Source organism: Nestor notabilis, unplaced genomic scaffold, assembly GCF_000696875.1.
Source record: "Nestor notabilis isolate BGI_N333 unplaced genomic scaffold, ASM69687v1 scaffold12968, whole genome shotgun sequence".
Classification (NCBI taxonomy): Eukaryota; Metazoa; Chordata; class Aves; order Psittaciformes; family Psittacidae; genus Nestor; species Nestor notabilis.
The window spans coordinates 1-25,576 of NW_009939672.1; the positions used below are offsets into that span (position 1 = coordinate 1).

Genomic DNA, 25,576 nt, shown 5'->3' on the forward strand with positions numbered 1-25,576 from the left:
GGTGGCTCCTGCGGGGCAGTGGGGCAGACCCCGGGTGGGTTTCTCAAACACTCATTAACAAACAGTGCCATTTTTGGTAGGACAAGTTGTTCAAGGCCCAGGTCCCTTTCCCTGGGGAGAGGGAAAGGTGTCCAGTTATAATCCAACCCTGGAGTATGGCAAACCCTGCTGTTACCCTCCTGGTTGTCTTAGATGGGGTCTATTTAGAGGCCCGTAGCACACAGCAGGACCCCCGTACCAGGGTTTCCCCAGGTGGAGCAGGTGATTCCTTTCTCCCTCAGCTCAGGTGTGGGCAGGGTGGAGTTTGGTGCCGCTGCTTCCTTGGATAAAAAGCAGATTGAGGCACAAGCTGCCCCTAAGGAGGGGACATGGAAATGAGAGCAGTGGGTGTGGAGACTTCCTTGTCCTGAAAGAGGTAAGGAAAGCTGACCCTGCAGTTTCATGTTATGAAGGACTCTGCTTTTTGGTGTTTGGGTTTAAAAGTTTGGCTCAAAATGCCAACGGGCTGGTGAACATGAAACCTGGAAGTTACCATTTGACTTAAATAGTATGTGGTACAATCTGAGCTATAGCAATGGACGTGAGAAGCAGGTAACACAGGAGTAATTAATTATTCCTCTAGCAGTCTTGGAGGTGCACAGTTCATCATAGCTGTGACCAAGTGTTTTCTTAAGGCGAAATGCTTTGTTAGTAGGAGGTGGATTTTACATGTGTTGGTACCAAGCTGGGGTTTGGGTGCAGTGATGGTGAGCTGGTGTTGGTGGAGTTTGTGTTTGTTCAGTAACTGCTTGAAGTGGCTTATCCCTGAGGGACACCAGATACCAGCAGCTATTTGAGGGTAGGTGTGGAACAGGCTGGAGCCCTCTTCAAGAGGAGGTATGGTTCTGTGGTGAGGCTTCACCTTGGCAGAGTGCTTAAAGCAGATGTTTACGTGCCTTCACACAGGCTCTGCTGAATCAGGCAGTGATGTGAGGCTTATTTGGCATAGAAATGAGAAGAACTGATGGATTATGAGATATTATGGACTTGATGTCAGCTGGGATATGGTTGTATTTGTGTGTGCAGAACAAACAGGTTCCCCTCTGGGGCTGTCCTGGTGTGAACACTGCCCTGTTCCTGGTGTGGATGTTGTGACTTTGAGCATGACGAGAATCGTGCTGATCAGGCTGAGTAAAGGTGGTGTGCATCTGACACAAAGCAATAAACAGGCTGAGACAGAATCATTCCCTCTCAAACATATGATTTATTCAGCTATACCTACATTAGCATTCTTTCAAAGAGAGAAAGCCTATTGCCTGTGGCTGTCAAGGGCCGTGGTACCTGGCACAGTGCTGTGCGGCTGCTTGGGGCCCACGCTCCACAGGCACCCCTCAATGGGTGGCACTGAACGCCTTTTTACGAGCCTCACGGTCTGGGAGAGTACTGAGGTGAGGCTTGACCTGTAAGAGAAGGAGCAGATACACAACTGGTTACAGCGAGCAGCCAGCCAAAGAAGATAGGTTGTGGCACAAGCAGGGAAGAGACTGGATCAGCACAAGGGTGCTTTGGGAGATGCTACTCCAGCTGAAGTTAAACACTTTAACCTGTTTGAAGTGAGGACTAGTTTTCTGATTGGCTTCAGGAGACTCTTATTCTGCTCTAGTAACAAGATAATGCAGTCTTATCGTGGTATGTTGGTTGTGTGATGTTTTTAAATGCTCTCTTACCTGAAGGTGGACCTGGAATCAATATGGTTGGTTTTCTACAACACAGGACTTGTGTACTTCACTGGGAGGGGCCAGGATGGGCTCAGAGCTTGTCAGGGACTCCTGCATGACATGCCCAACAAACACCAAAGGAGCCTCTCCCCAGGAACCACCTTTGGTGTGGTGGTGATGGGTGAACAAATCCCAAGGCAAACAAAGAAAGGGGAAGTCATTTGGAGGAGAAAGGTCCCTGGGCCCTTTGGGGTGAGCACCCGCACACGACTGCATGCAGCAGACAGACAGTAAAGCAGAGTTACTGAGAGGTGTGAGCATGGATTGGGTTTGCCATGGGGTGGAATGGATTTTACCTGCCGCAACACAATTCCTTGTGCCATACATCTTCCTTGTGTGGATGTGTGGAGCTGCCTCCTGCCTTCCCCCACCCTGCTCAGCCTGGCTGGATGTCAGGTTTTGCATATGTAAAAATACAGAGCAGTCTTTGCCCTGGAAAGCTTGCTAGTGATCTCATTAATCAAGGCAAACAAAGCGTATTTAGCTATTCCCCCTCTCCGGAGGAAGGCGTTCAGGTACTTAAATATGCATTTCAGTGCCTAACTTCAGACAGTTGTTGCCGAATGTTTTTGCTCTCTCTCAAGTAGCAGCAGTGACATAACCCCTCCCCAGGAGGGAAAGGTGGGAGAGGCAGAACCCAGGGCTGCTGAAGTAGGGGGGTAGTCCCTGGGACCTGCAGGGACAATAATCCCCAGCCTCCTATTAAAGATGCAGGAGTTATTCCCTCAGAGCTGGGACTGTGAGGAAAAAGCCAGTGCCTGCAGGTAGGGGCAGCTGAGCTGCTTCTCTGGAATGTGCCTCCCTGCCCACCAGTGCTGGGAGCTGGGCAGAGGGGAAACTTCTGCCTGGGTTTGGGTTGAAGCTGCCAGGAGGAGAAGCAGTTCATTCACTGCAGTCTTGGTAGAGGGCTCCCAGGTGAGAAATGTCACAGAGCCACACTGGCAGTAATTAAAATGAGCAGAGCCTTGACAAAGTTGTGAGGGAAGCCAGCTTCTGCCCTCGGCATGAGTGAGTGGGAAGCACCAGGTGTGGGACAGGGGACAAGTGCTAGCTTAAAAAATGAGAAACCTTCTCCTAACAAGGGCTAGAAATTAGAGTCAAGATAAGGATGTTCTTGGGTCAAAGGTCTTACTGTGACAGAGGCTGGTGCTGAGAAGTCAATGCCAGTGATGAATCCTCATCTCTGATACTTCTAATCCTTATTCTAAATGATGAACCCAAAGGCACTTCCTCTAGAGACAGCTGGTGATCTTCACCATTGCTCTGGTGTGGTCATGGGCTGTTACGCCAGGATTTTGTCTGAACCATGGATTTGGAGCACTGGCTGTAGCAGGACAGGAATATAGTTTGTAGGCAGAAGCTTGGTGGTTTTCCTTGCAGGATGATGGAACTGCAATGGTTTTCAGCTGCTGATTAGATGCAGTCTTCTGCTGTTGTTCAATGCATTTGTTATTGACAGAGTAAAACCTGCAGGACCCTTGCAGCTGGGATGTTGTAATGTCAGTGCCTGCCTCAAAGAATTGGCGGGGCAATAACAAAATATCCTATCATTCATAAAACTTAAATATGTATTTGGGTGTTACTTTCATTTGGGTTTCTCAATTATGATATTTTGGAGGAGTGTAAATGGTCACTTGTCAAACACTAGTACAACAACACGTGTTGCAAGCAGTAGTAGGTATGTTAATGGAGGACTAATGAATAGCATATGAGATACAGAAAGGTTAAGCTGGTGCAGGGAAGGCAGAGCTCCCCTGACAGCAGCAGAGCACATACCCCAGAGAGCAACAAGGGTTTTGTGGGTGCTGTTGGTGTTGAGGTTGTCAGGTGGGTGCTGGGGTGTCTGTGCTGCTGGGCACTGTGGGCACCCTTGGGTGGTCAGTAAGCTTAGCTGTTGGGGGGAAGTTAATTAATACCGGTGGATTAAGTGGTTTGTGATGATTTGTGGGAGGTGTTGAGAAAGAACCTGTGAAAAGGGCTGAAGCAAGTAATAAGCAGCACCAGGCTCTCTCCCTCCCCTGGTAGGACCCATGCTTGGCTGCAGGGTGATGTGGCTCTATCTATTCCTCTTGCAGCACCCGCCTGGCTCTGCCCGCTCCTCAAAGGCAGCTTCCCAGCCTTGTGCCGTTTTTCAGTTTAACAACAAAGCTGCACCTAGCCTCAGCCTAGTTCTTCCATCATCCATTTGATGAAATCCTTTTAGCTGGTGACAAAACACTTTCTTGAGCTCTCTTTATGGCAAACCAATCTCTATTCCTTTTTCCAAACCTCCTTCCCTCATTTACAGGAGTCTAACAAATCCTGGGCCTTTTAAGTCCTTTCCTGTTTGTTGGTTTTTTTTTTTTTTCTTCCCCAAACCACCAGTCCCATGTTTGTAGGTATTTTTTTCAGGGGGAGGGAATAAAGCACACAATGAAGAGAGGGGTAGGGTGCACACACTGACGCACACCGCGCCGAGCATCCCCGTACAGACAAAACCCCACGTGCGTGCACATCGAGATGCAAATGATTTCCGTGAAGCTATCACTTGTAAAGCTTGACAGAAAATAATGAGAAACACTAAATCTTTTATAAGGTCAACACTCAAGCAGCTGTCAAACAAGAAAAGAATTTAGCGAAAGAGCCGCAAAAACTTCCATCGCCTCATTAAATCCAACAGGGCCGGGGCCCGGTGTGGTGAGGAGGCACCGGGGCGCCTCCGTTTTGTGTCAGTAATTTGCGGCGGAGGAAGAGGGAAGACGAAACAGCCAACGCCGAAGGGGCCTTGGGGGAGGCTGGGGAATCGTTAGTGCGCCAGGAGCGGCCTCAGCTCCTAATTGGAAGCATTGGGCATTATCAACGGAGGATTTGCCGCGGCTCCCTGACAGCTCTCTAGGCCTGGAATGATAGCCCACTTGTCAGTGTAAAAGACCATTAAAAACAAACCATTTTGATTTAATTGGAGGCGGTGTGCTGGGGGCCCAGGTGAGACGCTTCATCAGCTGATGTTGGCTGCTGATGCCTTTTTCCCCCTGTATTGATGGCTTTTTTCCACACCCCCCCCCCCCTTCCCTTTCAAAAACTGTCTAGGAAAGAGAAAGAGGTGCTGAAAGATCCTTCACAGCTGCACTGAGAGCAGCTTTCAATAGGGTTGTCAACAAATGCCATGACAAGTTAGAGAGAGGCAGGTACTTTTAAAACAGACGTTATTTTGTCCAAGATGAGCTGTGCTTGGAGGTGTGTGTTGGATTATTAAGGTTACAAATACTGTGGCTTTTCCTAGCAGTACTGCTCTTAAACTGGTATAATGAATGGGGTTGGTTTTTTCTCTCCTCACCTTTCTAATTCTAAGAACACAGGGAAAGGCAGGACAAGGGAGCCTGGGCTAAATGATCCTTATCTGCTTCAAACACAGGAAGGTTTCAGACAGTACTTTTGGCTGCTGTATTTAATGCCCCATGGAGATTTAGGATTTTTTTGCTCCCTGAAATTAAGGGCCACAGATGTTTGCTGGAGCTCACTGGTCACTTGGTCTGTGTGATAGGATGAGTAAAGGAGAGTTAACCCACTGAAGCTGTAACCTCATGTGTGCCCTCCTTGGCAGATGTCCCAGTATCAGACCAGTGCTGGCACTGACCTCATATGTTTGAGATTTGAATCCTGACCCTTTTTATGCCAGGCAAAAGTTTTACTTCAAACTAAGCTGTCTGTTGGTAAATAGCATCTTGGCAGAAGGCAGAATAGGTCCATGAACAAAATTCCAAGTCCATTTAGAAAGCACTTCTGTGGATTTGTGTATGAAACAGTAGGTATCACTGAAAGCAGTGGTTGGTGCTCACCAACATTGTGTGTGTGGCTTTATTCTACTCCAAGCTCTGAGGCTCCAGGCCCGCCAGATCTGTTCCTTCATGTGTGAATGCTCCATAACAGCAATGGGCATTGTTTGCCAACAGTTGCTTGTGCTGCCTTTGAGCACCCAGGCTTGGATGTAGATTCAGCTTAGCCTGGAGATGGTGCAGGGGTGGTGTTTTCCTGTGTCAACTGGGAGATGTTGGAGAGCAATGAAAATGGCAGGGGAATGATGAGTTAGCATGTCTTTCAGGGAGACACAAAGAAGTGCTGAGCATGGCAGAGGGCAGCATTAGGGTGTGATGAAGAAGTTGAGTGTCCAGCACGCATGCAAAGGGATACTGGAAAGGCTGGACTGTTGAACAGCCACCAGGTGACACTGATATTCTGATTATTTCTTTTTTCCTCTTGGTCAGCCAAAATCCCAGCTGAAGGGAGCTTTGATCTGGTACCATGGTGGCAGAAAGCTCTTGAACTCATTCCTGTATTATTTAACCACTCTTTAGGCCTCTGGAGACAAGTTTTGGAACGCTCCAATTCCGTGAAGTTTTGTTGCCCTCAAACCTGAGGAGGACAAATGCCATATCTGAAAAGTTCACCAACTGTGTGTATTAAGCCCAGGTTATTTAAAGAGTCTTTGGCTTTTCTGACAAGACAACAGTAGCAAGATTACATGAGCTGTGCTTGTCAGTTCAGCTCTTCAGATAAAAATAGAGGTAAGGCATTAAAAAGAAATGGAACATTTTTGTGTGTACGTGTTAAACTTCAACTGTTAATTCTGATGAAGGATCAGGCTGTGAGCAGGTATCGGATCCCTGGTGAGAATCAAATTCTGGAGCCCAGAATTTTGCTGCAAAGTTTATACGGTGGGGATTCTTCTAATTACTTTCAGTGGAAATTTACCTGACAGAGCTTTCCCAGGTAACGCAAGGCATATGCGGGAGAGCCGCTCAGCCGTTGACAGAGCCTTTGATTTTGTGCCAGGTTGCAAATTAAGTCTTTTGCCAAGGTACCCGAACACTTGCTCTTCAATTGCTTATCGCTTATTCATATCGTGCATTGAGTGCAGCTTGTTTCATCTGGGGAAGGCAGTGGGTGTTGACAGAAGTGTTGTCCAAAGTTGCTGCGTTTTCTTTCCTCCCCTTGTTTGGTCAAGTAAACAAGACTATTCTCCCTGGAAAGCCACCCTGAATGTCTGTGCAAGTTGGAATTCTCTAATGAGCAAAGGAAAAACCCTGCTGTGTGTCAGTGATACGCAGTGCATGGAGCTATTTTGACACACAGGTGAATTGTGTCCTACATTGCTGCTGTGTGAGAGGTTGCCATCTGAATTTTCTGGTTGACTTGACAGAACCCTGCCAATCTACTGCAGAGTGGCCGGCATTGACTCACTGGTTTGGATTGTGACTATCAAATGTTCAGATGGAGGTAGCTGCTGCCTCACCCTGGACTGGCAGAGGCGAGGCTGTGGGGATGCTGTATTTTGACAACAACATCCTCTCCAGAGTTTGACACTGGGGATGCCATTCTGCCTGGGCCAGTAGGATGCTAGTGATGAGTGATACAGGGACAGGATACATCCCATGAAGACTGGGGGCAGGGATATATTTATGTCCACGCTTGGTGCCTGAGGTACAGACCCCAGGGAATATAGTCCCACATCTACAAGTACATGAAGTCTTGGTGCATAGTCCCAGTTGTGTTGGCAAAATCTGAGCTCAGGAATCATGTCACTGCAGGCGGAGCAAGGCAGAGGCTGTTTGTCTTGGGGGGAGCTGACTGAGGAAGAGGAGGGCAGTAGAAGAATTTTGCTGAGGTGAGTAAGGAGTTAACTTCTGTTTGGTTTTGTGGGGAAAAAAATCCAATTCAGCAACTTTCCCTAATGAACTGCCCATCAGGACATGACTGTCTCCCTGTGACCTGTTTGTCTCAGTGAGCTGGAGGGCCCAGGAGACCACAAGCCAGGTCAGTCCTCTAGAGCGAGACGTGGAGTAGGAGTGATCACCCAGTGTGGGAGAGCCTGTAAATCACCCGGTTAGCTTAATAGTGTGGGTCATTATTCTAAAGCAGTGGGGCTGAAACTTAAATCCAAATGAAAATATAGTCAATTTGTCTATACTTTACTGACTGAATGACTATATAATGTCATGCAGCCCTGGCAATGCAGGGAGCAAGCAGAGGCAATTAGTGGGGATGGCAAAACTCCTTTGTTTTCTTGTCTTCCACTTCCTCTGCAAGCTCTAACATGGGGCCAGGAGATAGTCTTGCAGGGACTGAAAAGAAAATCCAGATTAAGAGCCAGTATTAACAGCCATGCCCAGTTTCTGCAGTTCTCTGTAAGGGGTCAGGATAGGAATAGAACAATTCTCCTTGATGATTTTTATGGGTCTGAAGGAACAAAATCTCATCTTCCTGCTGCCCCCTGCTTTGGGCTACAATGATCTCAGCAGCTGGGTGCTCTGCACTGCTCTCCCCAGGCCCAGAGCAGGCCAGGCTGAAAGGCATCATGCCAGATGATGGGGTAACTGAGTGACAAGAAGGGCAAGTAGCTTAAGGACATATCACATTCCTACACCAGCCCTAGAGTTTGCCCAGAGTCTGAAGTTTTTCTCAGGTAATGAGCACCTTCTGTAATAGCCAGAGCAGGTCAGTGTCATTGAAGGCAGGAAATAATAGGTGGGAGTCTGCTAACAAGCTTTCTGTGAAGTGATATTTTTGTGGTTTGTTTCCATACCTCTTTTTGTGAAGTAGGATGAGGGTGTTATATGGATTAAAGACAGTATTTTGGTAAACTGCCTACAGTAGCTAGTGCGAACTGCTGGCCTTTGCAGGGCACTGAGTCTTTAAAACAAAAAAAGTCATGAAGTAGTTATCCATGACCACAGAAGATCTTGAGAAAGGTTTCATGAGGAGAGAAACACTGCAAGAACAAGGTCCTTCATCTCTTTGGGGCACTGCTTTCTGTTGTCACCCTCACAAAGGTGGAATTGGTAGTGACGCCTGAAGTCCCCGAGTTTGGTTGCAAGGTTGGTCCAGTTTGTTTTTCAACACCATTCTACCACCAACTTTACAGAGACAGTTAAAGCACAGTTTGGAGGCTACCAAGTGCCTTTGGAACCTTTAACTTTCTGAGGGTTGTTACTACTTTTAATTGGGTAAACATTTATGGATGTTCAAGAGAACTTATTTTTCCATGGAGGAAACGATGCACTGAAACTCAACTGAGTAATGAATTTCCTGATCCAAGATCTAACATGGGCTGTGCCTGTCCCAGATCTGCAGCTGGGGAAAGGCAAACCTTCTAGGTCAACATAATGAGAGAGGAGGAGTACAGAAAATCTGCAGGGGCTCTGCAAAGTGAGCTGTCTCTCCTCCCCAGATGCTGTTCCTGGGAAGGAAGGGGAGAGGAGAGGAAGGAGAAAAGCAGAGAGGAGAAGACTCGAAGGTCTGGGAGCTGTGTCTGGGGGAGGAACCCAACCACAGTCATGGATGAAACAAAAGGGAAAGCATGAAGAAAAACACAGGCTGAAAAATGAATAGTGATGGAAAGGTCTGGGGTGAGAGAAGCTCTAAAGAGGAGGCTTGCCCCAGTATCTCGTGTGACTTACACAATCTGTTTAACAGCGATCGGTCATGTTCTTTCCCTGACACTAGCTGCAGCAGCAGCTCTGTGCTGACAGGCAGTGGGGAATAAATGATTACTGACATATGCTAATCGGACAGTCTTAGACAGGACGTAAGAGGAATACATCAAGGTGGTGCAAAACACATTTCGTGGTTGAAACTCTGCAACTTGTACAAATAAATTAGCTTCAGGAAGTCACAAGCCTTCTTTTGTTGTTTTAAACTGCAGTTAAAAATCAACAGCATGGCAAAAAAACCAACCCCATCAGAACAAGGGCTAAGGCAGAGGGCTGAAAAGCTCTTTGCAGTGGTATCTATCAATGCCAGATATGATTTTGGCCACATGAACTCCCTGCAGGGTTTCAGTGTTTTTAGACTTTCTGGAGTCTCCTTTCCATTCTGCTTGCCCAGCTCTTTTCCCTTCCTTCCTAAAATACCCCTTAGCTCTTCACTTGAAGTTTCCCTGTAATTTACACCAGAAACATAGCTAACAGAATACAAACAAGTACCCCAGAGCATAGCAGGATGCACAGATGAATTCAGGGAGGTGTTTAGATCCCATTGCTAGAACAAGAAATCTTCACCTTAGCTCTTATTTGGTTCAATTAAAGGAAGTGTTACACACATCTGTAACCTGGCTAGACCCTCTGCTCACTCTCAAGGTGAATATTGTCTATCAGGTAGTTTAGAGAGGTATCAAAAGTGCAGGCTTTCTGGGAAGCTATTTATTGGGGTGAAAAATTCTTCTTGAAACTTCTGATGTGGTTTAAATTGGTTATGGTGAGAGCTGATAAAATGGCAGGCTACCAAAATGTAGGTTTGACTGTCCTGCTTGTATAGGGCAGTTGTGGGAATACCAGCAGAAAACAAAAGCTAACCCAGTACTAACTGTGAGATATTAAAAGATGCTTTTTGTCTTGTGAAAAGGCATGAAAATGAACACAAGTTAGAAAATAAGTCATTAAACCATTATCTGCTGCCTCTCTTCCAGGGCCTATGGGTGTGAAAACTGACCCACTCTGAAGTCCAAAAGGGACTGATGTTTGAACATATTCAGTGCAGGACCATTTTAGGGTCCAGATCTTGTGGACCTCTGAGGAAGAGCCTCATGTCTACCTTCATTGTGTACTAAGGTGTCTCCTATCCAGACCCTGTGTGTTATCAGGGCATGTGGGCAAGGTTAGAAGTGTCCCTGAGTTCAGTCAAGTGCTCCATACCTTCTCCAAGCTGGGCAGGTGCCAGAAGGACTCCTCCTTTGGAGGTAGTGGGTTTTTTCGCAGCAATGTGGTGCGAGTTTCATGTACTTTCTCTTTCTGTAACCAAAGGTAAACAAGGATGGGCTGAAATGGCTGCAGAGCTATATACTTCAGGATAGTGTCATGATGTATATAGTATACAGGCAATGGAACGACACAGAGATGAACAAGACTAAAAGTCTCTTTAGATGGATGATCACAAGTGCCTGATCTGCGTGGTTTTTCATGTCAACGCAGCCAACACTGATATCTAAAACATACTGATGGGACAAACATGAGCAGCTTCCAGCTCCCAGTGTCTGCTTTATATGGCATCCCAGTGAGATGACTGCTGCCTGTGCTCTGAGCTAGAGCAATGGCTCATCACTAGTTGGGAAAGTCACTTCCAGCACCCCCACTACAGAAGGGTTTCTTGGCTGTCTTGTGTGTGTTGCTCTCCTGATTAATTGCAGCTTGCAGTGCTTGATGGTCCCAGCACAAGCCAGTGCAGGTACCTGGTGAATATTTTGGCCACTGTATGAAACTCTGGGGAATCTGTCTGCTCTTTGGTCTAGGATTTGGGTTTTTAACTGAGTAATTGGTGGCTGCAGGCTTTGGGAACTTGATGGAGGGATCCTAGTGATTAAAAACATCAGTCATTAATAGATAAGGTAGGGATGCACTTTTGAGCACCCTAGGCTTGTGTATTCATAAAGTAGCTGCTAATTAAGCACACTCTATTCTTGCACTTCAACTATAAAGCATAGTTTGTGGTGGCAGTAAGCCCATTGAAATTGGTCATTACCATATTAGCTCGACTCTTCTTTGAGCCATTAACTAATAAAACAGTCATTGGCTGCTTTTGAATGTTCTTACAATATTGGTATGTTCAACAGCACAGCGTTGCACTCTAACAACTGCTGTGGGTGCTGGCATCAACCACACCATGCCAGGATCAGGGCTGGTGCTGGTCCATTGAACCAAAGCAATAGTTATTCAGTTGCTTTGTCCACTGTCACAGGTAACCTGAGCAGAGCTGATGCTGTCCAAGGGACAGCCTGAAAAGCTCCTGGCATGAGGATGATATAAACACCAAAGATAATTTGAAATGTAGTTCTTTGTTACGTAGGGGTGTTTTACTATTGTGGGAATGCAAAAAGAAGCAGAGCCTCAGTTGTAATTGATACTGGGAATTCAGCTGGGGAACCTGTACCTAGAGGCATATTGATGCAGACAGATGCTTGATGATAGCTAGAGAAGTGTCTCTGTGGGACAGGTGTCTAAACCTTTGAAAGGCCTTGGCCAAAGCACTGTTGCCCTGGAGAACTTGCTCAGCTCCTGTGCATAGCTTCAGATACAAAAATACTTTACCCCCCACCCCACAAATGACATCTCTTTTGCCTCTAGAGCACACACATTGTGACTTGCATATCTGGTGTTCATTCCCACAGGGGATGCTCTGGCTGAAGCCAGACTCAGCTGGGAAGCAGCTCATCTTTGTTAGGCTTCACCAGCCTTCCTGAGTCAGGGAGGATGCTTTCCCAGCTGAGAGCCCTTCCCATGGCTGGGGAACGCCATCCATTGTGGGGTTGTGCCTGGCAGCAGTGCTATGCACAGCAAGGGGAAGCACTGCTGGAGTATTAGCACCTTTCTCTTTTCCACTCGCTCGGCTGTTGTCAGGGCTCTCTGCTGCTCCATCCACAGCTGCTGGTATCTGTGGTGAAGGAGGTCAAAGAAGGGAGCGCAAGACCTGGAAAACAGTGGAAAGACAACAATATAATCTCCAGTGTTAACATTTCTTTACCTCCCCATACTGATTCATATCTCCGCTCTTGGAAAGTGTGACTGGTGAGAACATGAATAAACCCTCACACTGGGAAATGCTTTCTCTTCCTCAAGAAAGCCTTGAACCCAGATTCATTTTCAATTCCTACTCCACAGCCTGCACACCCTTGTGATAACCTGTAGCAGGATTGTGCTAGAGCATTCCCCAGAACTGGCACAATTTCTATCTTTGCATAACCCTCTACAGGGCTCATTTTACCACCTCTGCTCAAGCCCTTGTGTGCTGGAAGTACCATGAAGCACCACAGTCTGTGGCTCAACTTTGGGCCCTGCTATGGCTCCAGGAGGGCATTTCCCAGCTGGTACCTGATGGTGGGTAATGAAAGCACCGAATGGAGCAATGTCTGGAAGCAGAGAATTGGGCTTTTGCATTGCCATCCCGGGGCTCACAGGAGCAGCCATGGCTGGGTCACCTCCAGATGGATACAGCCATGGCAGCTGTGTGGAAGAACCACTGGGTGCAAAGTAGGTTTTGCTGAAATAACAGTGTTTTTGCTATTCAAATATCACTACTATGGCATACCTGGTATACCAAACCCACAAACACGCAATGACTGATTGGGTGAGAGGAGTAAGTGCTGTTCTGAGCAGTCTGAATAGAGACAAAAATGGACTCAATGCAGGTGGTCAGGTGTCTGCAGCAGAAAGGGGAGCTGGAATGCTGAGCCCTGGTCTAGTGCCTCACACAGATATATTTGCCCCTTGAAACAGGGTACCAAGGAGCATCCTGGCCAGGAGGAGACAGCAGCAGAGGTGATACAGATGATCATGGTTCTAATAAAACAGTAAAAATAAAAGGCAGTTGCTTGCTGGCCAGTGTCCTGTTCAGCTGCTCTGAGCTGGTGTTAACCTTATCGCTTTGTGGCAGAGCTGCAGCCTGAAATGGTTGAGTCCTGCTCCTTGCAAGTGAGGATACTTCATCAGTCACCATGGGAGGCAGAACTGGCAGTGGCAGCAGCAGGGTTCTTGCCTTGAGAACAGCCTATCAGTTATTGCTATGGTCCTGCTGCTATTCTTTCCCCCCCAGAAGCAAACACTTGAAGGTGATGGAGGACCTCAACCTCAAGTTTTATTGGTCCTTGTCCTCGCACACCTGCTGGGGAGGGACTCTTCCATCTCAGCAGCAACCAAGGACTGTGGAGCCCCAGTTCTGCTCCTGCCTGTAGTGCCTTCAGCTGCAGCTCCCATGAAAGAAAGGCAGTGCTTCCCCTGCCTATCCAGACCAACTGCAACATACTGGGGACTTGGACTAACTGCTGGGTGGCTTCTGGGCCACCAGGTCCAGAAAGTCATTTTCTGTAGAGAGCCCATGTGCCACAGGGTGAGCTGGTGCTTTGTGGCTTCTGGCAGGAGTGGGTCAAAAATCGGTAGCAGCCAGCTTTTAGCAGTCTGGAGAGTCTTTGACTGTCACAGAGGGCACCAGCAGCGCATATGCAAATAGTAACTCTTCTGTTTCTTGTTCCTTCACCCCTGTGGTGACTTTTATTACTTAATTATTGCACACCACATGCTTCAAAACAGCCTAATCTATGGTCGTGTTTTCTAATGATACTAGATGTGCAATCCAGCAATATACATCCCAAGGGGGCATTCATATCAGAGGAGACATCCTTCTACAGACCTCCTGTTTCATAGATCACATGCTGCAGGGCTTTTCAAGGCTTTGCTTACAAATCAGCTGTGCTGCTCCAGATTGTTGTCTGGAGACACCCAGTGCCAAAGGTGACACCCAGCATTTACCCTTTGTTGTCTCTTCTTCCCCTTCTTCCCTTCCAGTTTGGCATTTCATAGTGATCAGAGCAGGGCAAAATATTTACAAAGTATTAAAGATGTGGCAAACCTGTGGTCAAGTGTCTTATTTTCTAGGTAGGCCTTCAGTCTTATTCATGGTGTAAATCTTGGGATTCCTGGCACAAGCACATGGTGGGCCTTGCACATGGACTTGTTTCCTTGGCCTGTCCTTTTGCTCTCCAAGGCAAGAGCTTTCCTGGTGTGCAAAAATAGCAGGGAGGGACGTAGAAAAACATTGAGTCTTTGTGCGTGGTGTTTGATTATTGATTTTTGTGGTAGCTGAATGTGTTGTCACATCTCTATGGAGGTGACTTTTACCATCTCCACTGGACCAGCCAGTTGGTGACTGATTAGTCCACAGCTGGCTTGTAAGTAAATGCTTGAAAGGACACATTTGGGTTGATGCTCTTCAGAGATCCTTCCCTGCCGTGTGATTAATCGCATTTAAGTCCTGATCCAGCAAAGTATAGAATCATGCCTGGAATGATACACGCATGAACTGCCTCTTTGAAATCGGTGGGAATGACTCGTGTGCTTAGTTATGCACGTAAGCTCTGGTGGGGCTGTAGGACATGAAGCTTCATCTGTCTTTTCCTGCCTCTTGTGACAGAAATACTGATAGAGTGGGGAAGAACAGGGGCTATCAGGTAACACACTTCTCTGACTAAAGTTACTGGAGAAATTTCAGCAAGGTGGCTTTTTCTTTGTAGGTCAAACACTGATCTCATCGGAGTGGATGGGGAATTTTGGCCTCTCTATCGGTGCTGCTTGGCAGTGTGACAGGATTTCTCATTTGTAGCTGGCCTTTGGGAAAATGTCCTTTTGCCTTGGTGTTACTTAAGGACAGGAGTAAATGACTTGTGTGTTCCGTTTCCTTTTGTCACCCTGCCCAGATGTCACTCCTCTGAACTGGGAGGGTTTTGCCGTTATCTGTGGGGAGAGCAGGGGAAGCATCCGCTGAAAACAGTTATAGTGGGTTAAAATCCATCTTGCTCAGAGTAACTCAGATCTCCTTGTTTTGGCACAACCACCCTGCCACAGACAGGAAAGGGAAAGAAGTTCTGATAGGATGTAACGAATTATTTATAATTGTGGAAAACAATAATCAGGTGCTTCCTTTTATAGTCAAATAGTTGGAGCCACTTCTAATGTTGACATTTCCTAAATATTTTAAAATTTATCTGTGCACATTTTCAAAACTATTATCACTGAAACAGTTCCTGTCTCTTTAATAGACTCTCTCTCTAATTTACTTTCAAGAGGCAGGGTACAGACCTATTTTCAATGACAAGCATCTGCTAGCTTGGTTTATACAATGAGGTACGCAAGTCTGCCAGAAGTCTCCTGGAAAAGAAACTGCAGCCTCCTAATAGGCTATTTTACTGTGAAAACAATGTTAAAAAGTATAATAAAGTATTAACAATATTAAAATAAAACAGTGTAGGCCTTAAATGAGCTACAAACTAGTTAAATCTATTCCATTCAATATGAGCCTTCAGTGCTTTGCAGCTGATACCTCAGAGCTGGGATTTATCTAAAACGAAGGCACCAGGGACATGCAAGAGAAATGGTAATTATAATTTGCAAACATTAGGCTGTCTTTTTTTGTGTATGTGTGTATGAATTCTGACAGCTGTGATTTGTGCCATGCCACATAGTGTTCTATTGAGCTGTGAAGGGCTCACTTTCTGGCAGGCCATCTCAGAGCAGCAGCTCATTAAAACTTTGGAGAAGGAGAAGTTGCCGAAAACAGGAAGGCATCAGAACCATCTGAGGGACTTTTGGTACACGCTTGTTGAAAGGTGTTTGAGAAGAGAGCCTTGGGTCTGACAAACTGGAATTTTAGTACGTCTCTCCGTTCACAGTGGGGCAAAATAATTGGTCATCAGTGACTACTAATTTGGTTTAGTAGCCAGAGGCAGTTTTTTTCTTCCCAGAAAATCAATGACAGTGCTGAGGTCTGTTCAACGTGATTCAGCTCAAGACGGGTCCTCATTTAGCTCTTGATGCTTCTTCCACTGGAGACAGCTATTTTGTTAAAATGAAATTAAAATCTAGCTATAATACTCGGCTCAGGGAGCAGCACCCGTCAATGCCATGCTGCTCTTGAGGTTTCAAGGTTGTCAGCCTTCCCTCAAACTTCTTTTCAAAGGTTTATATATCAACTGGAAGGAAAAAAAAAAGGTATTTGGCGAAAGTGGGTACAAAGGACTTTGCTCAGAAAGGGGGTTTATACCAACTTAAAAGGTGCAATCAATCTGATTGGTAAGTTGTGTTGTAAAATGGTAAAACTTGACTTGTGGTAGCCTTTTTCTTGTATAATTCAAAAGCATAGGGGTTTGTAAATATTTTAGTGCAAACTTCAGCCCTTGGATTTTCCAAGTAGCTCTCCAGCCAGGGCAGGCGGCTCCTGCAGCACTCTTCCTGCTGCTGGTCAGGACAGGCTCCGGCGGGAAGCGGAGTGAGGGAGCAGAGGACATGTGCACAGGCATTGGCTCCCTGGTGGCTGTGCAGATGTTTGGGCGGCACCAAAACCACTGCTCTGATTCTAGTGGCAGCTTAATGGCAGCAGGATCTGGCCATGGTTGGGTGCTTGTGCAACAGATAAATCATACAGTAGAATTTTTTTTACAGTTGTGAAGTTAAAACTGTGTTGCAACACCACTGCCTAGCCTGAAACTTTAACCCTTTCTTGAAATATCAATGACGTTTCAGGTGGGTTTAGTCCTTGCTGGTGTCCTTCCATCTAAGATGATGTGATTCTGTTGCACAGCCAGGATCTGTCTGTGGAGTCTTCAGTCCAGAGGGGAGATAGCCGTAGGGAGCACCACCTTTGTATTCCTTTCTTGTCTAGTTTGTGATGGGAAGGGTTTGTCCTGTTGGTAGTAGTGTCCACAAAGAGATCTTCCTCTGCTCAAGGCCAGGTCAGACAAATCCATTCCGTTTGGTTTCCTATCCAGAACCAGTTTGGTCTCCAACATCTCTGGAGCGGGTGGCTCCTTGGTGCAGCACATAAAGCACAAGCCAGGGTCTGTGATTCTGCTTGGGGGCCTTGGGGTACCACCAAAGCAGGCAGCAGTATGGCATTAATGCTGAGGTTCCTCTCCCCTAAAAGAGGGCTGGTAGCACAGGAAAACTCTGATTACAGTTTCCTTGTACTATATTGTCTCCCTTCCTCCCCCATTACTAATGGGCTGGAGCTAGCAATCTATCTACCATTAATTTGTCTGTGTAAGGAATCTGGGGTATGATTACGGCGCCGGCCCTTGTGCGAGAGCCGGCACAGCCCCGGCATCCCCCTGCAAACTGCCTGGCTCTGCCTTGCCTTAATTGTTCCCCTTTGGCCGGTTGGACCTGTCTTGTCTAACAAGGGCAGTGAGGAGGGCCGAGGTAATTGAAGCACTTAGCCACACTCCCAAGCATCGCCTCCTGCAGCTCATTAGGATAGAGGCCGCTGGGCTCTTCATTATTTCTTTTAATTGTTTGTGGGTTTTGCATAACAGTGAATGGCAGAAGAGGGATGTGCAGTTAGTGGTGGATTCTTGACTTTGAAATTTGTATAAAAGGTCACTTACAATTTGTTAATGCTTTCACAACAGTGAATTCAATTAGCAGCTCTGGCAGCCCCTGCACATACGTGTGCGGGTGTGTTTGTAAGGGGAGGGAGAGATGGCAAAACAAGCAGGGTGTGAATGTAAAAGCTCTTCATTTTCCTGAGAACCTTGTGGACTATACAGTAAACTTACAGCTTTATGGTCCTCTAAATAGGTCCTGGCAATAAACCCATGGAGAGGCCTGAAAGATCATTTTTAAATGATCTCCACTTGTCCTCACTTTCCATTAACCACTGAAGAAAATAACAAGAGAAAAATTGGTAGAAAACACTTAGGGACCAATTTTTTTTCAGTCTTTGGGCTGGCAAAGCTCTTGCTTGAAATAGTGGGTCTTCACCCACATGGCAGCTGCAGGATCTGTGTCATCAAGGCACTGATTACTCTGATTTTTCTGAAGCTTCTTTACAATCCTTGTAATTTGGATGAGGAAATAACAATATAAAATATTTCACTGTGGGCAGCCAATGAGGCAGTGGCTTCTTGTAAGTGTCAGAGGATGTGTTATTTTGCTCAGAGGGCTCGTATGTATAGAACAGTAAAAAGAATAAAATCCATTGTAAACATGCACTTTAAAAGATTTATCAGATGCTCATAGCTGTACTTAGGAGTACACATGGTTACAAGAGCACCAATTTGCTTTACTATTCCCTCCCAGGCCAAGAGTGAGATGTATACTTGGAACAGTCCTAAATGCACACATGGAACACATCTTGCAGTGCAGATATCAAGCCAGGTCTTGCCCATTAAATAACTGGGTCCACAAGCTGGAATTTGTGTATTAGCATTGATTTTTGGGTTGGACATAGCCTTTGGCTGACTTAATTGAAGATGATTTAGTTTGTCTTCAACACATTTGTCTGCTGTTACCCTCAGAAAGTCAGGTGGGAGGTGATTACAGGACAGAGCTATTCTGCCTGGAGGTCTCAATCCATGGCTGAGTGAACAGTGCTCAGTCTGCAGCCATCAACAAATGCAAAACATCCTGATGAGTAAAAAACCAAGGGGGGGGGGGGAAGCCCACAATGCTGAACAAAATCAAATCAAAGAGCAAGGTCTTCCCCTTGACCTCCATCCCATGCTTGAATCTCCCTGGCTGGGTGGGAACATTACTTTGTTTGAAAGGAAAAGATGTCAAGGAGGGCTGGAAAGCTTCTCTTTCACAAAAGTGATTCTGTGGTTATTTATCTCTGCCCCAGGTTTTCATTGCACAAACTGCAAAAGCAGAAGTTTTCCAGGGAAAAAAAGTCCACTTGTGGCATGAAGTAGTATTAGATGGTAAAAGTTTGGAAGACATTTTTCAGCCAGCTGTAATCAGTGGAGATAAACCCAGGAACAACAGCCAGTTGAGGGAGTAAATTACTTTCCTATTCAGTGTAATGCAATTGGTAATAAGGGATCTAAATCTCTGTTCTTTAGATCTTTTTTTCCCAGCTCCGTGGCTGATGTGCAGGACCTGAACCTTATGCTAAACCATGACTTGGCTGTTTGTTTTCTTTTAAGCTGGGAGCCTGAAGCAGTCAGAAACTGTTAAAACTGCAGTAAGTAACTACACTGAAGGAGACCCAGCACCACGGTGCACTCAGGGTTTTTTTTGGAAGGGGTAACACGTCTTCCTGCCCAATGAGATGCAGCCACCTGGGCACAAGGCAGCATGATGCAGGCAGATGTGGCTGGAAGCTCTGTGGTAGCTGATGTACACACAGCAATGAGAGCGCATACCCAGCCTGGAACATCTCCAGTAGAAGAAAATTATTCTTGAATAGAAATTCTTATCTTAGCAATATGAGAATGGTGGCAGAGACACAAAGTGCCTTTGCTGTGGAACTGAGTAGGATATGCAATTATCTGAACTGATGGGAGTCCTATATTTTCTAACTTGGTTGCATTTTCTGGTGCCTCAGCCTGACAGTGATTCCAGTCACAGTGTCACATTTTTAGTTTTCGTCAGTGCTCAGATATTACTTTTCTAAAACTTTTGTTTGCCCTAATCTTGGATTTTTTTTTTTTTACTGTCTCTTTATTTGTTTGACTTCTAGTGATTGTGGATCAGATGTGGGCTTGCTCTAATATTCCTCTTTCTTGCCTGTCCAGCTCTTCCCAGTGTGGGTTCTTTCCAGGAACACGCTCTGCTCTTTAGTATTGTTTCTTTGGCATATCTTTGCAGCTGGTCTATAGCTAGATTAGCTTTTCTTTCCAGGGCCATATATTAATGACCTGAGATGTTCTTTAAGTGTCCCAAAAATAAGCACACCGGGGCACTATGTGTGTCAAAGAGATGCTGGAAATATCTTGGTACCTTTTGGGCAGCTTTCTAAACTTTGGCTCTGTGCAGGCACATGGACACTCTGGGTGGAAAGGCCACTTGCAAAGAGAAGCATGAGCATTGAAACCTCCCTTCTTGGGGAAGGTGAAAGATAAGGACGGAGCAGTCAGTTATGCCAGGAATCTGCAGGGATAGCCAAGGTAACAGCTGAGCTGCTAGAGGCCAGGGAAACAATTGTCAACAGAGCGTTAGGACAACTGCAAATGATACAAAGAAAAGAGGAGGTACTTGGATAACTGATGCTCTTAGCCAGTTGTAACAGTTTGAAGAAGAAAGATTGCAGTGACCAAATGCTTTGGAGAGGTGAGTTTGCTGCAGGAACATGGTAAAAGCAGCTGCCAAAGGTAAAAAACCTGCTTTGGAGAATGGGAGGTGGAATGATAGGAGGGGATGGTTAGAAGGAAAATGGGATGTGAAATTCAGGAAAGGGACGGTTGAAGTGAAGGCAGACAGTAGGGGGGGACACGGCAGGAGACACAGGGATGACAGAGTGCCAGGGAATTCCTGCCAGCACACCCAAGGTCAGCCCAACCTACAGGCCAACTGCCAAGTGGATGGCAGCATGTTGGAGGCAGGGTTATGGCCATGCAGGGTTTGAAGGAGGTTCAGGTGTAGAATGGCAGAGAATGGCATGTCTTTGCAGTCCTTGAGTCCAGGAATATGTTCTGGGACATAGTACGCAGGATTAGGAAACTCACACTACTAAGAGGCAAATGAAAGCTTTTCTCTAAAAGCAGACCTGGAAATGCTGGAGAGCGTGCCTGTGCTGAGGGGACACATTGCACTGCTAGTTCCTGGGGAGAAAACTTGTGTTTGGGGTACCAACTGTGTGCTGGTGTGTTGCGGCTTCAAACTCCTTGTGTGACCTTGTGCAAATCAATGTAATCTAAGATCTAGCTGTAGACAGCATCTCCATATCTCTATGCTTACTTCTAGTTCCAAAAATGACCATTTAGTGTCTGCTAATTTCAGTGCACATTGAACTTCAATCACAAAAGGTGTTTAGAAGGACAAATGTGGGCCTGTATATCTACTGGAGTTTCCAAATGCAGCTTGAATAACAAGCTATGTTAACATTGGTGAAAATCCTGGAGGTCTTCAGACTGTGTCTTTATATCTCCAACACCACCAAAACCCCCCAGCCCACTCAGTGCCCTGCATCCTCCCTCTTATAAAACAAGGTAATTACACAAAGAGTATGGGGGTTGAATACACCTGCTAGTAGAACTGTTGTGGGGTTATTTTTAAAGGAAAGAACCTGGGATTTGGGTCCAGGGTGACAGCAACCCTAATCTGCACACCTCTTACAGCTGTGTAATGTGCCATGCACAAAGCACGTGGATGGGGGTGGTTTTAGTTCCTGGAGGAGGGGTATTGCTAATGATGAGCATTTTCCTTGAAAGAAAACCTATAGACCTATTTGCAGTGGGGATGATGCGGGCTGGGGCAGGTGAAGCTGAGCATGAATGCGCAGTAAGGTGGTTGTTACCCCAGTGTTTTGCTCAGTGGACATGTGCTCTCTTGCAAATTGTGGCTTGCACAAGGCAGCTCTTGTAGAGATCGGAAGCTGGAGCATGAACTGGGGGAGCCTGACTGGAGGATGCCCCATGGGGGAGGCTGGGACCCTACCACATCCTCGTTACCACTGACCTTGGCACGAGCACTGCCTGCTGATGGATCAGCTATGGAGCTGGACAAGACCCTGGGGAACCACTGTATTATCTATTATCGTCCCATCAGTGCCTCCCCTGACCCCTCCCAGCTCTGAATGCCACAGGCATCAGGGAGGGAATAAATCTCTGTCTGATACTGAGAGAGAGAGGGGAGCAAGAGCAGGAAAAAGGAGAGATGAAAAATGTCCTTTTTATGACTCTCACAACAATGCTGGCCTCAGGATTCGTAGCAAATATTTCTCTGGGAAAAGGGAGGGAGAGAATGGGGGGTGGGAATCAGCAAAAAAGCAGAGCTGCTTCTCTCCCGTGGAAGATGCCCATGGGGAATTAATAGGGGGATATGGGTGACCTTTGAAGGTAAATATCCCAGGAAAGGAAAGAATCCTCGAAGCTTCAGAAAGCTCACTCCAGTGTCTGACACTGCCAGTGAAATGCTCCATGCAGCACACATCCACTATGGGGGGAAAGCAGAGACATGAGCATTCTGCCGTGCTAGGAGCAGCAGGGCCAGGGTGTGATTAATAAGGCACTAATAGCAACCACAGCATTTGTGTTCATTTCTATTTGGGATGATCCAGGAGGGCTCATACTTGAGCCTGGGGAGAACTCCTGACCTTGGTGTCTTTGGGAGACAGAAGCCTTTAACAGCCCAGCCCAGGGGCTGGAGAAATGTTGTCATGGCTTGAGAAGCCCTTGCACATTATCCACTGACAGATGCAAGACCACAAACCCATTCCTGTGACAGCTGCTGAGTTGTTTGGGCTTTATAAACCCCTGTTCCTGGGGAGGCAGTCCAGCCCTGAGGCTGCATGCTGGCAGTAGCTGCAATTCCAGCTGTGCAGAGCAGCTGCAACAGGGCTGTGGGTGCAGACTGGGAGGGTTTGTGTTGGTGTTCTGGGGATTGTCCCAGAGCATTGCCACCATTGGGCAGAGTGGCTGCAGCCCCTTCAAGTGGCATGGGAAGGAACCTTTGCTCTCTGGCCTTCTCAGCTGCAATTGTCTGTGCATGTTAGGGAATGACACGCAGGCTCTTTTCTTGCTGAAAAGGACCTTCTGCATCAAGGTGGACAATTCTAAAGGCAAAGAAGTGCTTGGTTTCATGGAAAAAGACCATATGCCATTGTTCTCTCCTACCCCAGACAAGCATATTGCCTTCCCAATTAGCAGCACTAAGAATACAGTTGTACAGGGCTCAGAGTGTGAAAGCAGAACCAACTTAAATCCACTGATAACCAAACAATTTTTAACAGGGCATGTCTTGCTGAACCTGGTCAGCTGTGACTGGGGGCAGGCTTGGGCTGTGTAGTGCTTACCAAAGCTGGTATCTTTAACTTGCTAGTCATGGAAAAGTATGTTAAATTCCCACTTTTACTCAAATGGCTGTAACAACTCCTTGCCAATCCCAGTAATTTGATTTTGTCTATAACGTGCTTTTAAAGTAAAGGGATAAATACAATCAGTTGGCATAAAAGGTAGCTATTAGGAAGCAGGCAAGCTGTACAATAATAACTTTAAATTAAAAGCCCTTTCCCACTACTTCTGCTGATGTGGGGTCTGCAGATTTTCCTTAAAACTTTTGAAACGTGCCTAGACTTCTTACAGGCAGCCATTTAACCTCCGTTTATGAAGAAATAAAGCAAAATTGATGTTGATTTTGGTCTACATTGGGGGATACTTTTGCAACATAAAAGCCCTTTTGCCTGCAATTTGCAGAGCAGCCCTGTCACATTGGTGAGGGCTGATACTGATAAAGATAAAGCTTTATAGCTGGGGCATTTGCAGCTAACAGCAAGCTAATGCTACATTTTCATTTTGATGCAATTAATGTTAATGTCTGCTACGAAAATTGTCATTAAATACCATTTTAAAATCCATTCAATTTGCATATGCAAAGCCCATTTACTATCATGTAAAATACATGGTGCCGTTCATCATGTCTTTTCTCTAGAATTTGTTGATGTTATTTTTCTGTAGTGATTATTATCCAGCTCTTAAAATGAAACCTAATGTCTGGTCTAGACCTGCACAGAGCAAGAAAACACTCTGTGCTCCAGCAGCAGCTGGGCTGCTTCTGAGCCCCTTTCAGAGGCTTTGAGCACTTGTTTGTGCTGGACTCACGCTGGCTCTTCCAGACTGCTGTGCTGTCCAGCCTCCCTCACACTCCTGTGGAGAACAGGCAGTGGAAGGTTACCTAGAAGTGAGTCTAAGGTGCCAGTGTTCACCCCTGGAGACTCTCTGTTACCCCATAAGAAAGCAGCACAGCAGACAGCTGAGAGCTGGTATGCGAGGGGGATGTGAAATGGGTCACTTCTAAATGCTGTATCTGAACCTCAGATAGGACTCATGCATGTAGGATGCTTTGTAAAAAATCTTCTGGAAGACACTGCAATGCAAAAGACCTAACCCAGTGTGAAGCCTTAACCAACCTGCTGCATTGCAAGGGTTATGCCCTCCTAGAGGGTTGCTGGGAGAGCTGCATGTATCAGCTCTTCCCTCCAGCTCTTGGGAGGGAGCCCAAGAAAGCAGGAGAGGGCAGTGAAAAACTTGTTTGCTACCATTCTGCTGTACTACCAGTTTCTGCCCAGTGCAGGGAAGCAGACTACCAAGTGGGAGAGGGTAGGATAAAGAACTTCAACAACCCTTAACTTCACCAGAGTATTTCAGCCAGTGCAAGCAAGTAGAAATGCTGTTGCTCTGGTTTTCTGGCCCTGGAAAGCCAGTATTCTGGCTTATGACTTTTCATGTTCCTTTAAGTTAAAGGATTTGCATCAGTCATATTTTTAAAGGGCTCCAAGCCCTTAGTGCCACAGGTGAAATTTTGATGTATTGTGGCATCTAGATTAGATTTAGGTAGCTGATTATCACACACTGGTGCAATCAGACATGGAAGTGATGCTCGGGCTCAGTTGCAGCATGTCCAGGTTCAGGACACCTCTTTTTTTTTGGGGGGGACACGACTGTGTTGGAGATGTAGATGTGAGAAGGGCCCCAAGCCTTCCCCCTTACTGTGTTCTGATGCCAAAAGTCATGTCTGCAGGTGGTTTAGGAGGACACCTATTGAAGTGGCTGTGTTCATCGTCTTTGCGCCGAATGTCCTTGGCCTTGTAGTACAAATTATATTCACGGGCTGTGGTATAACCAGCCTTCAGAGCACTGCGGTTCATGGCGATGTAGTCTCGGGGCATCTTCTGAACTAAATGAGTCCTGGGCTTTACGGTGTTCCAGTGGCCTATTGCTGGTGGTGGAAGGAAACATGAGAGAAAAAGATCAGGCATCTTTGGTAACTCCTGTTGGGGAAGGTGGGCTGAGGTTTGTGCATCATGTCCAGGGGCCTTGCTTGGTGTGCATGCATTTTGCCATGGCTTTACTATGGATTGAACTTCATATCCTATCCCACTGCATTTCATATGGGGACATCTTCCTTCTGAATCGGATGTCTTTATATCCTCTACCCTGGCTTGCTCAGCAAGTGTGATTTCATAGGGAAATTGTTCCTGAGAGCACGAAGTAGGAGCTCTAACATGGAAGTGGCCATATGATTCACCCTCTGCAGGTGCCATATCCCTCTCTCCTTGGGCTCTGTGTGATCCTACAGAAGTTTACTATATGATAAAGAAACTTTATTAGTCTCTAAGCAATTTGGGCGATATCAATGAGAGTGGGGAATGTTGGATTTCCCCTCCTCCAGCTTGATGAGAAGTATTAAAGAGCACTGGGAAGGAGAGGAGATTCCCTACTAGTGTTAGGACTTTGTTGCAGGTCTGCATTTTAGTGGTGGTGTCATACCTTCAGGGACTCCTCCATCTGTCCTCTCGATGTACAACCCATATGCAAAATCAATGCCTGGCAGGGTGTAGCAGTTTCTCTGGGGCTTCCCCAGTTCTGC

General features: G+C 46.3%; 1 protein-coding gene across 1 annotated transcript; it reads right to left on the bottom strand.

Annotated features, from left to right (window-relative positions):
* Window positions 1-1,370: 1,370 nt before the first annotated feature.
* Window positions 1,371-25,576, bottom strand: LOC104409946 (chromosome unknown open reading frame, human C9orf171; the record flags this gene model as incomplete). Its single annotated transcript, XM_010019980.1, has 5 exons — window positions 1,371-1,439; window positions 10,427-10,522; window positions 12,092-12,194; window positions 24,697-24,925; window positions 25,477-25,576. Coding segments are annotated over 5 exons (597 nt in total), but the record flags the coding sequence as incomplete, so codon positions are not given.